Here is a 17252-nt window from a genome sequence, read left to right as displayed (position 1 = left end):
GGCACTCTGCTAAGGACTGGCCGTTCTCACAGGGTTAACTTTGGCCTGTAAACTGACGTATGTCGGACCTCTGTGCCCTCGGGGAAATGGAGATATGACAATATATGCTGCATCTGTCTACGGTTAATAATAAAAATGTAGTTTATTATTATCACGTGATACTCTCGGTAATTATATAATGAAGATATAACTCCGTGCGACTCCCCCCTTCAGAAAACTTTCAAAGATATTTCAGAGAAGCTCCAAGCTCTAAATGCATTTTCGATAGTCAGATCTCAATACTTTTTTTCCCCCAAGGTTGTCATACGTACAATTATTTTTGTACACATTCTGCTGTACCTTCCGAGCTTATACAGTTCGGCTGATATCGACGATGCTCTCTGGTTGGAGGAAAAAAAAATCGAGTTCGAGTCTTGTCTGAGAGGCCAAGAACCTTCAGGTCTTTTCAACTGAAAATGGGTTAACAGGTTTCGTGCAGAGGTGGCAGTGTTTTACCCCGGAACTAAAGTTTTTTCATAAACAGGCAATCCAATCCGAAGACCGCATGCAATTAAACAGCCATACTACCTGGTCTCATAGCCTTAGCTGCATTCCCATTATATCTCCAACTTAAAAGACAATCTTCAGTGTAGTAAGCAGTGAAACCCTGATAGAAATTATGTTTTGTCAGCAGGGATGGATTTATACATAATATAGACAAGCTTCAGCTCATGGTTTCACATTACAAGAGGGTCTCTGTCTCAGTGTAGATAATCTAAAATTTACTGAGGTATAGGGAGGTCTCTGAAAAATTATAGCGTATGGTTCATGATAACCTTAAATATCAGACCCTGTCTGTCAGACTCTTAATTTTCTGCATATCTTCTGTGGACTGAAGATCCCTTCAGTATTCTTTTTTGCGAGCTTTAGTTTAGAAAGATTTTTTGGAACTAATTTTGCTTTCTTCAGACCCACTTTTCCAGTTAAACAATTTTACAGTTTCTCTATTGATATGAGATCTTTTAAAACTCGTTAAAACTCGTTGCTGGTCTTTCAGATCATTTATCATTAATATCTCCTAAAAAAAAATTCCAACTCCCCTCCCCACAAGGCTCACTAAATATTACATTAGTTATATATTCTGCACAATTCGTCACTGATATGTACGAAAAATGTGGCAAATATTATTTCAATAAAAGCAAAAAACGCCATCAAAACAACTTTACTGCTGAGAGCAACCATCTAGTTTTCGTCCATCCGAGACAGGTTGTGTCCCTTAATTAGAGGTTTTAGGCAATTAATGTAGCCGGCTTTCCACTCCCCTGCTGCATATTTTATACCTATAGATGATGCGTGTTCGTCGGGTCGATTTGCCTCTTTTGAGGGGATAAAAACTATAGTTTCCGGAAGAAGAAACTATCTACCTCCGTATATGAGACCCGCTAACTTATCTTTAATTGAAAAGTCCTGATAAAAGGTTCTTCATGTCCTAGACGGGATTCGAACCTAGGTCTTTCCAACCGAAGGGCTTCGTCGAAACCGATTGAACTACGGTGGCTCTACTACTGAGCGTAATTAGCATAAATATAAAATCATGTCAAATAAACTGTTATTCTACATGTACTAGAGAAATCATAGTAGGAAAGTCGAGAGACAAATCGAGTCCCGGAATAATTTTTTTTTCCGGGACAATATTCAACACTAGAATGTAAGAAGTGATATAATATTTAATAATCACTGTTAGAAAAAAATCATGGAACTATATTGTGAAACATCCCATGCTTATTAGAAAATTATCACACGAACACCGACGTTCGTGCTCCCAGGAAAGAATAAAAATTCCTTACCCTGTTGATCGCCCGCATAGCATTTTTTTATTCTCACCTCAGTTAAGTTAATTTATTTACTCTTATTAAACTTCTTTTTTTTTTTTTTTTTAATCTGAATTATGAAGAGCCAAGATAAAGTCCCGGAAAACCATACTTAAACTCCATTTTTTTTTTAAAATGTAATCTTCAATATGGTTTTCAGAAGCATTTCTGAACTGTTAAATTCCAACATTTTATAACAGAGTGAACATGTCATGTTGGCATAAATAAGTGTAATGTATTTCATTTGTGATCTTACAAGTTCTCTACGAATATATCTAACTTCCACTTAAACCACTAAGTACAGTATTCCTATGTCTCTGTGGCTCAGTCGGTCTCGACGATGCCCTTTGGTTAACAAGACCTGGATTCCAATCCCGTCTAGGAACCCGAAGAGCTTTAACAACTGAAGGTTGGCTGGTCTCATGCGGCGGTTACAGGGATTTTCCTTCCCGGAAACCCGGGCTTTTCGTCCCTCAACTAGGAAAACAGGCCTGGAGAACGCACGCAACTGACACATAACAATGCATTATTAACCAATAACTTTATACTGGTTTCATGCCTTACCTGTCTGCATGGGCCTCACGGCCGTTATATCCAACTAACAGTATTACTACGATTCCTACCTAGCCAGTTTGTAGAGCTACAGTCATTTATTTTACGCTTTGTCATATACTTTATAGGAGCCTGTAGCATCCCAAATGAAATATAATTCCTAATATTTACTTAATATTTTTATATAAAACAACCGTGGATAATAATCGCACTGATCCTAGCCGGAAGTGGAAAGAAATGTTAAATATTTTATTATAATAATTGCACTGAGGGCATTCATTATTTCGAGCTGGATTCCAAATGAGACACTCTTTACCTATTCGAAAATCTGCCACTGTATTGGGGGATGTTGCAAAGGCAGAACAATGTTCAACCCTATTCCACGATATAAAACAATACAGCATAGTCATGGCTCTAGACACGTGTCAACCCCAACATTATCTGGGCATGACACCGATCAGCTTTCTCCTACTCTCCTGAGCTAGTTTCTGGTTTTGTTTTGACGCAGAAATAATCTGCCCAATCATTTCAGTAGAATTATATCAAACGTGGCGTTCAGCGTAACGGTGCACGTTGTTTCCAATTCTCTCACCCCTACTTTCTTCCCCTGGATGAGGAAGAGAGCATTGCGTGAACCATGGAATGTGTCCCACACAGATCAAGTTCTCCATAGCAACGGAAGTGTTTCCGCGCGCGTGAAAACTTGCTGCTATTCAGAGTGACGGTTGGTAAGGCAATCGTTGGATGAATGACCGTTTGAACTGTCCTGACCCTTACACGCTTGTTCGGCGAATGGTAGAATGTTACCACGAGTGCAGAGTACATCACGTGTCTTTAATAGCCCATCCCGTTTCCAAAAGCAAAGTTTACAGTGACCCAGAGGTGACACCAAGGTATCGGGTAACTATTCGACAGAAAGGAACTTCGGACCGACAAGTGGTTCCTTTGCTCTCATCTTTTATACGTACTCACTGCTGTCAGACAGATTCATATGGAGATTTTGCCCTGTTTGTCGTTGGTAATGAGGCATGCCTCCCGCCGATAATGTGGTTATTGCTATAATTCCAGTCTGTGTGCATTGCTAATAAGCAATCTGAGTGCTGGTACCCGAAAACGAAAAATAAATCAATTAACTTTATTAACGAGATGTTTCTGCACGCCAATTCCCAAGAAACCAATAATGACATCCTAGAAGATTTCAGTTCTTGGGAAAACTTTTCGCAGAACAATCGATTGGTAAAGAGAGTGAGAAAAAAAAAAGTAAATAAATAATAATAAAAAAAAAAACTATTGTCACTTTCACTAATAAGTAGAAAAGGTTTACGACCTCATGTTATCACCATAGCAACAACTAAGTGTATCGGAGTTTCGTTTCCGAGAAACTTTGATAGATCTCGTGACTGGACGTGTTCCAGCTGTCTCGACTTTCGAGAGAGCCATTTTTTTTTTTTTTAAAGGAAATATTTGTGACTTTCTGCCAAGGTTAATAACATAGCGAATTTTTGCTAGTCTCTTTAGAAATTTATTATTATTTTTTTTCAATGATCTGGAGACTGATTTATAAGCAAGACAGATATTGTTAGCGAAGAATCAAAAAGGTTGAAGCCTTTCATTACCTATTTTATTCTCCCTCTCGTCGTCCTTCATTTCACAGACAGAACTATATTAAAATTAACTATATTCTTTAAATTCTGAATTTTGCAAGATCGCTTGCACTTGATGTGAAATTTTGAATTTTGCGGAAGGACATTTACAAAAAAGAGAAGAATGCTTTTCTTCAAAAAGGACTATGACTGGCTATCAACCTAATCTAGACTTTCATCTAATTAAAACGGCAAATAGCGAAATTCATCTCTCCATCTCAGAATGCCTTTCCATTAAATGTTTCGCTGACCGCAGTTCGACCGTGAAATGCTCCCGATGATGTTCTACTACAGCTAGTATCTCATGAAAAAATATCTCATTTATAAAAACATGACTGGTACCGAAGACAAGAAGATTCATAACTTATTTTTTTGATGAAATAGATAAAACAGGCTATAAATAACTGGTTATTCTCTGTTGGACGAGGCGACCTGCAGCGATGTCTGTGGCATTTTCAGTTCTTTGCTCTTCAATTTGATCCAATTGTGGCAGTTGTGAGGGAATTTGGTCGAATTTCGTCGATAACAGTGGAACGATGGAATCTGTCAAGGTGTCTGCAGAAGTATCCCCTTGACCTCCGTCATATTAGGTTGGATTTCTCAAGGGACCTTCGGCAATATAGCGAAAAAATGCACAAAAAAAAAAAGCGTCGTTTTTTTTCTTATTGTGTTCTCCTCCAAAGATATCTCTACAGATTTCATCATTCAAGACGGGTAAGAAGAAAAGCGAACCCTTATATTTGAAGTGCTATTTTCAAAGCGCTCTATTTTTATTTTATTTTTAAATTGAAATTACTCCTTCAGATTTGGAAGGCTATTTCCTCTCGTAGAATAAAAATGGCGGACCGGTAATATTCAACTTAGAACCGAAACAGAAGGTCAAAATTAATTTTAATGAGTGCTCAGCAAACAGCAAAGTAATTAGCTTAAGAGTCACTGCTATGACTCTTAAGCTGCAATGCCACCCCATCTCCTACACATTGTTTCCGAGTGTGTGTGGGGGGGGGGGGGAGGCATTGCAGGCTACCATCCAGTGGCGTAGCTAGAGCTTTTGCTAGGGCGATCCCCGAGTTTGCCGCCCATCTCAACACACACCAAAAATACTACAAAAAGTCAAAACGACGTATAGGGAAATAATTAAAACTTTATTTTTAATTATTCCTCAAATCTTTAATTTCAACATTCTAAAATGTTATTTTTCTTGCTTTTCTGTTAGCAAAATCGTCGATGACAATGGCGAAGTCTATTTCATAGTAATGTAGGTAATTTTTAATAAATTTTATTTAGAAAAACTCCTCTCACAGCTAGCAACACTTACAGCAATTATGAGGTAAATTCGCAGTAGTATTATAATATTTGGAAATGAGTTCTCGAGACTGTATTTTAGAATTAACTGCAAAAGTTCAAAGTGCCACCCTGGGTGGACTGTTCCCCCCCCCCTCCCCAAGCTACGCCACTGCTACCATCATCTCTTGAACTCGGTTTATTTTTAAGATAAAAATACGCTATCTTTGAAAGCCACAGGTAATGTCAAACATTCAGATCTACAAAGTAGTATGCAGTGTGTGTGTGTTTCAATACCACTTTTTCAAAGTATGTTAAGTACAGCATTGTGAAATGCAGGCTGTAAGGACTTCGTACGGTTTGAACCTCCGAAGGTCAGTCGGTAAGATGATGCCTCTGACTGGGGGAAAAAATGCTAGTTCAAATCCAGTCTAAGAGGCGAAGAACTTTTATAAGGCCTTTTTAAATGAAGGCGAGTTCAAAACAACAACAGCTGGTAGGTATGCTAACTCACTCCAGGTCATCTGTTCAATGCAAAATGTTAATATATATTAACATTTTGCATTGAAGATATCACAAGCAAGTACAGAAATATGTTTAACTGATCACTAATCAAAGTATGTTTAAATAAACAGCTTCATTCAACACATTTCAAAAAAGATTCCTCACCCATCGCTGATACTAATTTACCTAATGTTATTAGAATAACATTAGAAAATCCCAATGTTATTAGAATTGCGTCATTATGGATGTCTATATTTGCGAGAGTATCGATATTCTCAAAAAGGTATTGGATCACCCGAACATAATGTGCGCATTTTGCTCAGGTAACCCAATACTTATGGAACTAGTGTATAACTACTGCATTTATTAGTAAAAGGCAGCATCAAAATCACAGGCTGTATGATATACACTACTGAACTGAAGCCATAAAACTACGAACGTCATCGGATAACCCAATGACGTCATTACGTCTGCAGGCACATTTCGTTTATGTTGATAGGTTTCATAGAATAAAAGGTCGCCGACAAGAAGCACGATAAATGCAAGAGAAGATTAATTGCAAATTACATATGTGCAGAATTTTTCTATCCGCTTGCACGTTCTGGATTTGCGCATATAATTTTATAATGGTCTTACTTAGTTTTCTCTCACAGCAACTTAATGAGATGAAAATTAACGAAAGATGTTTATAAGACTTGGGAGGGTAGTCCTTCATTGATATTAGATTGGTAATGGGGTTGTTACTAAGGGTACAGATGTGAATCATTAAAAACAGCCGTTCCGCTGAATTACGAAATGAGAACTGTGCGCGCATGCTGGCAATTAGGTCTCGAGTGGGTTTACAATAATTGCTTTTGAAAGAAAACTTTTTTTTTTTTTTGCAAGTTGGATTTGAGAACACACAAAAACGTATATTCATTTAAGTTTTGCGCTTCGTGTTCAACAAATTAGTGGTAAACATTTTCAAACAGAACGTCTGCCCTTAATTAGAAATACTTCGACGACTTCAGTTTTCGAAGGCGCACAAAATGGAAGTTTTGCAACAGCACTCAAAGATTTCTTTACTTACAGTGCTCGGCACTGCTGCTTTAAAAGCTGCAATGCATTAAAAGTGATATTCTTTCAGTTTAATCTAAAGATATTACAACTATAGGGTATCAAAAAGAAATACGAAATACACTATTATGATTAGCTCAGCGTTAAGAAATGATTAGATTACATTAAGCAATAAAGTTTACGAAATTTATTTTCAATATTATTATTGGTTTTCCACCGGATGATGACAATCCATCTAGAACAGTGATGGCGAACCTTTTTACCCAGGTGTGTCAAACTTTTTTTTTTTTTTTTAAATATTGACGTTGTTGATGTGCCACTTGCATACATGTATTATAAATTTAACTACATAATCATAGATGGTGACTTATACATATCATATTAAACTATTTATTTAATAGGACACTGATATAAAATCTATGAATTCATATTATTCAATTAATTTAATAAAGTGAAATTACAAACTTACATTACATTTAATGACTTTTCTGTTGCTGACTGCTGGTAGAAAGTTTCTTTATAGAAGGGCTATAGTGTGTACATTTTAATGCTACACAGGCAGCGCTCAAATCATTGCTCAATCTATTTCTCCCTTTCAATTTGATATTATTTAAGGCAGAAAACAGAGTTTCACAAGAGTATGTAGAAGACAAAATTGTTAAGAGCTTTAGCAAAGATTTTAAGAGCATGAAAGTTTTCGGGAAGGCTATTCCACACGCTTAGAATTTCACAGTCTGAATATTTACACGAGGAATCATGCAGACGTTCCCGCTCAAGTTCTTCTAATCATTTCTAAGAGCAATAAACTTTCTTTTCCAGATAGGATTACACTGGAAGTCGGCTAGTTGCATTTCTAGATCTTTTAAATCCAACCACTCAAAGCCATCTAATTTAAGATCCATGAATTCTGTTTCATCAGGATACTTTATGAATTGGATTGTTTGTTCCAACATTCGAAATTGCTCAAATCTAGAAGAAAACTGCTCAGTTACTGACTTTAGAACTTTGATAGATTGATGAATATGTTGTTCACGATTTTTGCGGCAGGTTTCATTAAAAAAAATTTTCACGCTTGGGAAATACTTAAAATTGTTACTTTCTAAATCACACTGAAATATTTTGAGTTTATTCTCAAAGCTCTTGATCGTGCCAAACATAACATCGACAGATTTTCCGAAACCTTGCAATTATATATTAAGTTCATTCAGGTGCAATGAAAAATCTGTGAAAACATCAGCTTACTGAGCCAAGCAGAATCGTTGAACTGAGAAAATTTGTGCTCCATGCCCTTCGCATTAAAATGTACACACTATTTAAATATAATTTCATTTAAACATTCAACAAACCGTTCAAGTACTTGGCCACGACTCAACCATCGAATATTATTGTAAATTAATAGACCATTGTACACTGATTCAACTTTGCTTAAAAGTGAATTAAATTCTCGTTTGTCTAAAGCCCTGGCAGCAATAAAATTAGTTACCTTTGTCACAATTCTCATCACATCATCCAAATCCTTTAAGCCTGATTTCGCACACAGCGTCTCCTGATGCATAATACAATGGAAACAAACCAGGGGATGACCAACATATTCTGTGAATTGTTTGATAAAACCGACATTAAGGCCAACCATATTAGGCGCGCCATCAGTTGTAATCGAAAATATTTTCGATAAATCTGTTTCTCACGGAACACTTTAACAACACAGTTGCATGTCTTTACCTGTCGTGTTTTGGGGTAAATTTTCTAACTTTATCAATTCCTCGTGCATAAAATCACCGTGAACATACCTTGCATCTGTAGTTTCGTTGAGACAAATGGAAAAACAATGGCATGAATTCAAGTCTTGTTGTATTTGATTTTCTATACTAGCATTCATTGATATAACTCTGTCTTTAATAGTATTCCTACTTAATGGTAACTCTTTGTGCTTTACAATAGCTTCCTTATTATGAAAGTCCTCAAATAAAAATGGTGCACACTTTACCAAAGCTTCTTTAATATAATCACCATCACTAAGTGGTTTCCCATGTTCAGCAATAGTATGTGAAATACTGTAACTTGCGGCTACTAAATTTGAAGGTCCTGAAACAAATTTAATTAAAGTCCCTGATTGTGATTATGGCAGTTTAGATGTTGTGATATGTATTCTTTGCGTTCTTCAAAAGTTTTTTTCTAGGAGCCATTTGTGCTTAGTTTCAAAATGTCTTCTAACATTCCAAGTTCTACTCACAGATAGCTCGTAACACAATTTACAGAGAACTTTATCATCTCTAACAATAACACCATATTGTTCAGTCCAGGCATCTTGGAAATTTCTTCCACTTCCTTTCTGTGGTAATTTTAATTTTTTATTAGTGTTAGCTGCCATTGTAAAAGGGTTCACAAATTAAAAAAGAGCATAATTATATACAGCGGTAATTAAACAGTAATAATTAATAAGAAATAACAATTACTGGAAATGAATTATACACCAGCAACTCAAATTACTTAAGTGGCAGACCATGCAAGACGACCACTACTTCTTTCAGCAGGGTTCCCAGATTTATTATCGTTCGTAGCAACCTTGTTACGTTTTACTCTCTATCATGCTACTAAATAGCAGCTATTTAGTAGGTTTTGTTGTGACGTCATCGTAAGTTGTTACTATTTGCATTATTTAACAAAATTTACTGAATTTATTGCAATTATAAAAATGTTTTCATTATTTACTCAGATAAATTCAATATTTAATGCTGCGAATTATATTTTCTGTTAAAGTGGTTTTAAATATGTTTAGAACTCGTATTACTCAGTCGAGAGACTTGGAATGCATGCATGAACGAATTTCACACAGAGGTCAAATGAAAACTTTAAGTTTATAATATATAAAGCACGCATTCATAAGTTTGTATCATATAATATTAATAATAAGTTTTTATAATATCATATGACTATGCAGAAATTATAATGATTAAGAAAGAAAACGTAAACTTAAAACGCTCGTTGTTTATAGGCTAGTTACAAAATAAAATAGAAATAGGCTAACTTCTTCTTTCACTCTGCCTTATCCCATGTTAAACGGGGTCGGCGCACCAATCTTTAACCTTCCTCTTCCAAGTTCTCCGGTCCAGGGCATCCTTCGGACTCCATCCTTTCCTTTCTCCCTAAGATCCTCTGTCATCTTATCCCTCCACCTGAGCTTGGGCCTGCCTCTTTTCCTCCTTCCCTCCAACTCCATATACTCCACTCGTTTACCAACATACTCCTCACCCTTCCTCTCAACATGTCCAAACCACCTCAGCCTACTTTCTTGTATCTTCTTGCCAATTGGCCCCACCTTAACCGTCCCTCTGATGTAGTCATTCCTTATCCTGTCCTTCTTTGTCACACCACTCATCCATCTCAACATCCGCATCTCCGCTACCTCCATCTTTCTCTCCTGTGCCTTGGTTATAGGCCACGTCTTCGCACCATGGAGCATCGCCGGCCTCACCACCATCTTATAGAGCTTTCCTTTCCTCTTACAACTCACTCTCTTGTCGCACAGGACCCCGCTCATCTTCCTCCAATTCATCCAACCGCATGTTATTCGGTGCTGTATTTCCTCATCCAAGTCACTATTCTTCTCGACAACCGACCCAAGGTACTTGAATTTCTTCCCTGAAATTAGCCTTTCACCCTGGAGTCGTATGACAATATCCTCGTCACTCTCCGTTGACATATATTCAGTCTTCACCCGGTTAATTCTCATGCCGCTCTCCTCCAATGCCTTTCTCCACTCTTCCAGGGTATTTTCAAGCTTCTCTCGGGATGATTCGCATAGAACAATGTCATCGGCAAACAGTATGCTCCATGGTGCCTCCTTCTTGACATCCTCCACTAGTACATCCATGACCAGGTCAAAGAGGTAGGGGCTCAGAGCTGACCCTTGGTGTAGCCCTACGACAATAGGGAACCCTTCTGTCATGCCGACACTAGACCTGACCTGAGTTTCTGTTCCCTCATACATCTCCTTCACCAACCTCACGTACTTCTCCGACACCCCTTCTTCCTCATATACCTCCATACCTCCTGCCTGGCCACTCTGTCGTATGCCTTTTCCAGATCTATAAACACCATGTGCAGATCCACTTGCATCTCTCTATATTTCTCCATCAATCGCCTTAGCGCAAATATTGCATCCGTTGTCCCTCTTCCTGGCATAAATCCAAACTGCTCCTCACCAATTTTCGTTTCCTGCCGTAACCTTCCTTAATAGGTTAGTTACAAAATAAAATAGAAATAGGCTAACTACAAAATATAATTCTTTCAATGAACCGAAACCTACTTTCGCCTTAACTGAGAGAGATCTTACACGATTTATCACAGTTTTTTCATCAAATATCAATATCTTTCAACATCCAAGGTGTGTCACCTGAAACTCTCAAGTGTGTCAGTGCTGACACGCGTGTCATAGGTTCGCCATCACTGATCTAGAATTACATGGCACGAACTCCACGAATTAACCAAATCCTATCCTCTGCCAGTTAACTCGTATGTAATACAACTATAAAATATGTTTTAAATTCCACAACCACAGCTTGAAACCGACTGATTTACTTCTGGAGGAGGAAAATCAGACTGTCATATTGATAGTGACTACTGTAATTACACCAACATGCATAATACAAGATTCGGTTACCTCGAATATAGTTTTTCTCCATTTTGTTTCATATTTTAATATTTTTTAAAAATTCACAAAGAAAAGACATTTAAGGTTCAGTGCCAAGAAATGACCCTTATTTTAAAATGATTTGATAATAATTATGCTGGCTTCGCTCTTTTGCGTGAAGGATAGAGCCATAATTTACGTAACGTTCTTGGCTGGAGGGGCTGGATGGGAGGAGTTCTGTAACACCCGGGAGGGTAAGGTTTTGCATTACGGTTGAAAGTAAGTCAGACAGACCAGTGTATTATGTCTAACTGCGTGTCCTTTTGGCCAGTTTTGCGGAAGGAAACACCTGACACCCACGCATGAGACAGGCTCGCCTACAACTGAAAACTTCATATCCTAGACGGGATTCTTATCTAGGTTTTCCAACCAAAGGCATATTCGAAACTGACTGAGCTACTGAAGCTGCTCATTAAGGGGTGGGAAGGATATAAAAATATGTTATTTGACAGAAAAGTCTAGTTTTTCAAAAAATTCCCTCTCACATTTGTTCCTTTATATACAATCCGAATAAATGGATATGAAAGGAGACAAGACAAAATGCATGTGGCTTCGAAGCAATACAAATAAATGAATGTCTTGCATGTTTATTGAATTTCGCGAAAAAGTGTGAAGTGTATGCAGATTTGAAAATTTGCGATAAATTTAACAGCTCGTGTCAAGATCCAAATTAAACTGTAATAACGGAACAATAAAAATAAATAATTATTCATCTGGTAATGTAACATTACCGCTTAGAGGGGCATTGCATGATGTACATTACCAGATGAATAATTATTTTTATTGTTCAGTTATTACAATGTAATCTGAATCTTGACACGGAGTGTTAAATTTATCGCAAATTTTCAAATCTGCATACACTTCACACTTTTTTTCGCGAAATTCAATAAACATGTAAGACATTCATTTATCTGTATTGCTTCGAAGCCACATTTATTTTTCTGAAATTAGTATCAAAAGAAAGCTTTACTTAATTCTGCAAGAGTAAAAATGATGAGATGAATCCAGTATTATTTTTTCAGCAGATTCTTTACCGATTTTAAATTTTTACTTAATTTTTTTATTTTTTTATTTTTAACATTATGATCTTCCTTTTCGTGTTAGACTTAATCGGCTGTCACGACCAGGTAACTTGACATCTTAGAAAACCTTAAGGTGGATACGATTAATCCTATCTACATTGTCTGTTATGGCTGTAAATCGCATGCGTTCTTCGGATTAGTTTGCCTGTTTCTTCGAGATAAAAAAAAAAATCCAGATTTTTGGGGAGGAAAAACTCCGCCACCTCCAGCTAACTCACCTTCAATTGAAAAGCCCTGATAAAAGTTCTTCGGATTCTAGATGAGGTTCAAACCAGGGATCTTTTTATACCGACTGAGGTACGGAAGCCGCCATGTCGGTGCTGAGTCCACTGTAATCCTACTTAATACGGAGATGGCAGTTTCCCCCCCCCCCCGGAAATTCAGATTTTTCATCTCGCAAAATAGGCAAATAACCCTGAAGAAACCACGCAATTTACTGAAACGTACATTGGCCTCATAGCCTTGGTTGATCAGACGATTCCAAAACTTTAAAACAATCAACCAACCGATTCTACTTCTTAAAATTCTGAATGACTTGGGCGATGGGAGGGGGGTTGATTTCTGGAGCTAGGTTTCTGGATTATCTAACTTTTAGCACACTCCTGGTAATATACAACACCTTTCATAGGTGGAATTCTCACAAAAAAATATTGTATTTAGTGACTGAAAATTTTAAACGTTATCTGGTCAGATCACTAAGAATAAACTAAAAATATTAAAGAATTATTAATCATTATAAGAAGGTCAGTAATTCATTTCGTAATTTAAATTATTACCTACACTATATTAGCATGATATTATAATTCATAATATAACTTGTGGCATCAAAAGCAGCCATGTTATGCTATTATAATACTATTTTTTTCATGTTCATGTGATCTATACCCACAAAGTGATTAATCCTATCGTACCTTAGATATCATGTGCTTCAGAGAGTTCAAAGTGACTGCCCGTTGTCGGTGATAATTTACTCTATAATTGTCCTTGGCTTACAATTCGGGACGGAAAGATCTCTCTCTAATATTTATTACTGAAATTATTTTAATTTTTCCAGCATTGAGAACAACTTGCTACGCTTGTCTGAAGTATCCCACTACCTTGAAACGACACACTTTCCATGTTTTTTTTTTTTTTCTTTGTCGCTTTATTTATATTCCGTATTAAACGAACAATGCGATTGAGGGTTAATGCCGATATCATTAAATGTCCATTAACAGATAGAGACCTTTCGAACACAGTAAATGTCAAGCAGAATATTTTAGAAACAGTTTTGCTATTCCGAACTAATAAAGTTGCTATCTCCTATTCCTTATAACAGCTATACCAGGCTCGCTAATCCTAAATTCACCGGTAGGAATGCAGCATCATCCATTAAGTGTGGATGAGCAGCTAAAGCTCTCGTCTTTGTTATGTCATTTATGGAATTTTAGAGAAAAATCACCCGAACATCAGGAGAGATAAGCTTTAAAATATATTGTGGAAACATCTCTGTAAAGGCTTGGGTTACGGCTTATAAAAACTCTTCATGTAAATTCAACAATAACTGTTAAATCGGTATTACGAAGTATTACGAAACTACGATATTAAAATAGCACGGAGGACGGAGTCATGAAGTTTGTGATGGGGATTACTGGAAGTTGTGCTAAACTTTATAAAATAAAAAAGGGAGGCATCTAAACATCCAGAAATAGAACTAAACAATTTATGGATGAGCCCAATTGACAACACTTCTGCCATTGGATGAAAATGTTTTCACAAAATAGGGAAAATCCACATCTTCATGTTGAAATTGTGCAACTCAGCTCTACCATCCATTTAAGTAGTTTGGAAAAGGAGAATTCGGCATTCGTGCTCCCGGTCTCTTCCCAATCCTCCTTTTATAAGCACTACTGTAACTGATTTTTTTTTTTTTTTTTCTGAAATGGGAAGATCACACTGTGCTGATCTATTAAAAATAATTCTATTATTGCTGCTTCTATTGGACCTCCTCACAACTATTTTTAATTTTGCATTAAGGTTTCCCAGAGTTACCTGCTATTTCTACAGATCAGGTTCATAATGTTTCTTTCTTACAGAGCAGGGTCGAAATCTGTTTCCTCTATTTTTTATTTATTTATTCATTTTTGACTTCTAGTTGATGAGCAGTGTGTGTGTGTGTGTGTGTCACAGACAAACCAGAACACAGAAAAAATATATTTGCGCTGACTGCGCTTGGAGGATGACGGATGTGTACGGCTGCGCAGTTAGAGGAGCACAGCAGATGATATTCACCCCAAATAAAAAAATGGGTTCATTAAAAAAAATAATAAAATAGGAATCCAATTAGCTTTTGTTTCAGACTTTTGAGAGTGTAATGCTATTTGTGCTCCCGAGTGGGTATCTTTACTGAGAATTACTCTTCTCGTTACATAGTTGAATAATGTTCCCAGAAGACAAATAAGACAGATTAATTGCATGTGTCGGTTTGCCTATTTTGTTGGATGAAAACCCTCACCATCTCCTTATGAGTCTATGTAGAGATTTTGGAATATAATCCTGAAGATATCCAAACAGTTTAAAATTAAAAATATCCTCTCCCACAATTAGTTTGAAAGAAATTTTGACACCTAAAAGTAGTTACAAGAATAGAGATCGGTAAATTCATCAATCTACCTAACTTTCTTATATTCATTCAATATGTAACCGTCCTTACCATGTTATATCGATTACGTAGATCGCGTTCAGTAATATTTTAAACGCTAGTGAACCATACACTTAGCGACAGCATACTGTACATAACGTGTCAACATCTTTAAATTTATCTGCACTGTACAAAAGTAACCACAGGAATTACAAAATTAAACGTTTCTTAATTGAATGTATTAATACAATCACTTATTATCACTTACCGAGCTTAGTCCCCGTTTTTCTCTTCACTCGCAAGCATATTGTTCGGGAACGAATACACTGTAAATAAACAGATCGAAGCAATTACAAAAATCTCCGAACATTTTACCCACTGATAATTGGCCATAATGGTAACTAAGCGACCGCAAGCAAACCTAGAATAGAGCGCATGCGCATTGCGACAAAGTTCTTTAATAGAGGCTACGTGTAGTTCTGCGACATTTGGGTCGTAAGTAGGAATCGATGTAATATAGACTATGCTTAAAGAAATTAAATGCATTTGTGACAGAAAAGTATAAAAAATATCAGAGAAAACTATTACTACTTATCTCGAAAAAATTTTAGTTCAAACGAATCAAAAAAAAAATGCCATTTATCTTGACGGATTCTCTGTCATATTCAGAAGGGCAATCTTACGATGATTTCGCGCCTCTAGTCATGCGGAGAGCACTTTTAGATCCGCAGGAAGTGAGGTGCAAGTGAGCTTTCAGCTGCAATTCCTGATTTTACACTCTTGCGTGCTCAGCACGCTGTATATATGTAGGTTGATGATCCGTTTACTTTCGAGTAAGGTATAAAATAAAGAGCTTCTAGTTACTTTACATGGTTTCAACTTGAACAGTTTAAAACTGAGTGTTATTGAATTGGTTTATGGCGTGTAGTCTTAGGTCCCGATCGTGTATGCACACTGGAGACCTACGAATACAACTAAAATTGTAAGTTCCACACTGATATCTCTCACACACTAGACTAAACCTCATAGATTCTCTGGATAAGACAGCAAAGACATATCCAAGATAGCAAGACATTGAATTGGAAAAACGTTTCCAATTTCTCCATGACAAATTGGGAAAATTCACTTCGTGTATTCTAGACAGGTTCTGCCATCTATCGAGAATAGAAAGAATTATGGTATTATAGAAAAATTATAGAAGAACACGTTGTCTCGAAATATTCATATCGACAATAACATTTCTATTTATTAATCTATTCATTCTATGCTATTCATTACTCAAACGATGATAAAATCAACTTGAATCGAAATGTTGTAGGGTGGAGCTAACCCGAACAATCGTAGCATTTCCAAGTAATGATGTGAAGGAAAAATTGCCTCTCCGAAGTGGTTACATATCCACGCCCTCAAGATATAAATATGCAGTTAAGGAAGATATTTTTATGTTGTTAACTAATTTGGACCAGAAGATTTAAAATTGCTCTTTGGAAAATATACATACATTATACTTAAACATTTCCAGATTAGATACAAGTAATATGCATCTATGCTTAGTCTTAGTATAATGATTCAGTTGGTATACTTAACTGGAGTCATAAAATTAAATACATCAAATAATTATAATTGAACTGCAAGTAATGAACAATTACTTTAATCCTAAAATTAACCAATTTCAAAATAGGATTTTGTTTGTTAACTCAGATCTTAGGAAAGGATGCTTTGTTTTGTTCGGAAAGTTTACATTTAAAGAAAAATTTAAACTTAAAAGATACAGAATGGCATTTTGATATACAAGGAAGTCCATATACTTCTAGAATCAGGAAATATATAGACTTCCTTGTGCGTTAATTGTAACCTAATTTGTTTTCTTTTGCGAAATCTCACATACAGAATAATGGAAACAAATATATTACAATACGTTTATGCAATACTTTTTTGAGGCATGTTCTCAATTTTTGGACGCGCGTC

The 17252-nt window shown here is 36.4% G+C and overlaps 1 protein-coding gene across 1 annotated transcript in view; it reads right to left on the bottom strand.

The window, feature by feature from the left end:
* The window catches only part of LOC150104654 (protein PALS1-like), a 282994-nt gene that overhangs the window by 204253 nt on the left and 61489 nt on the right, over positions 1-17252 (bottom strand). Inside the window, exon 3 of the mRNA XM_090395246.1 lies at positions 15553-15610. Coding sequence (XP_090251372.1) covers positions 15553-15610 — 58 coding nt within the window. The remainder of the gene's footprint in view (positions 1-15552; positions 15611-17252) is intronic.

The sequence above is a fragment of the Typopeltis vanoorti genome, chromosome 7 (genome assembly GCF_054136105.1).
Source record: "Typopeltis vanoorti isolate ZY-2024b chromosome 7, IOZ_Tvanoo_1.0, whole genome shotgun sequence".
Classification (NCBI taxonomy): Eukaryota; Metazoa; Arthropoda; class Arachnida; order Uropygi; family Thelyphonidae; genus Typopeltis; species Typopeltis vanoorti.
This window is presented reverse-complemented; position numbering and strand designations above follow the sequence as displayed.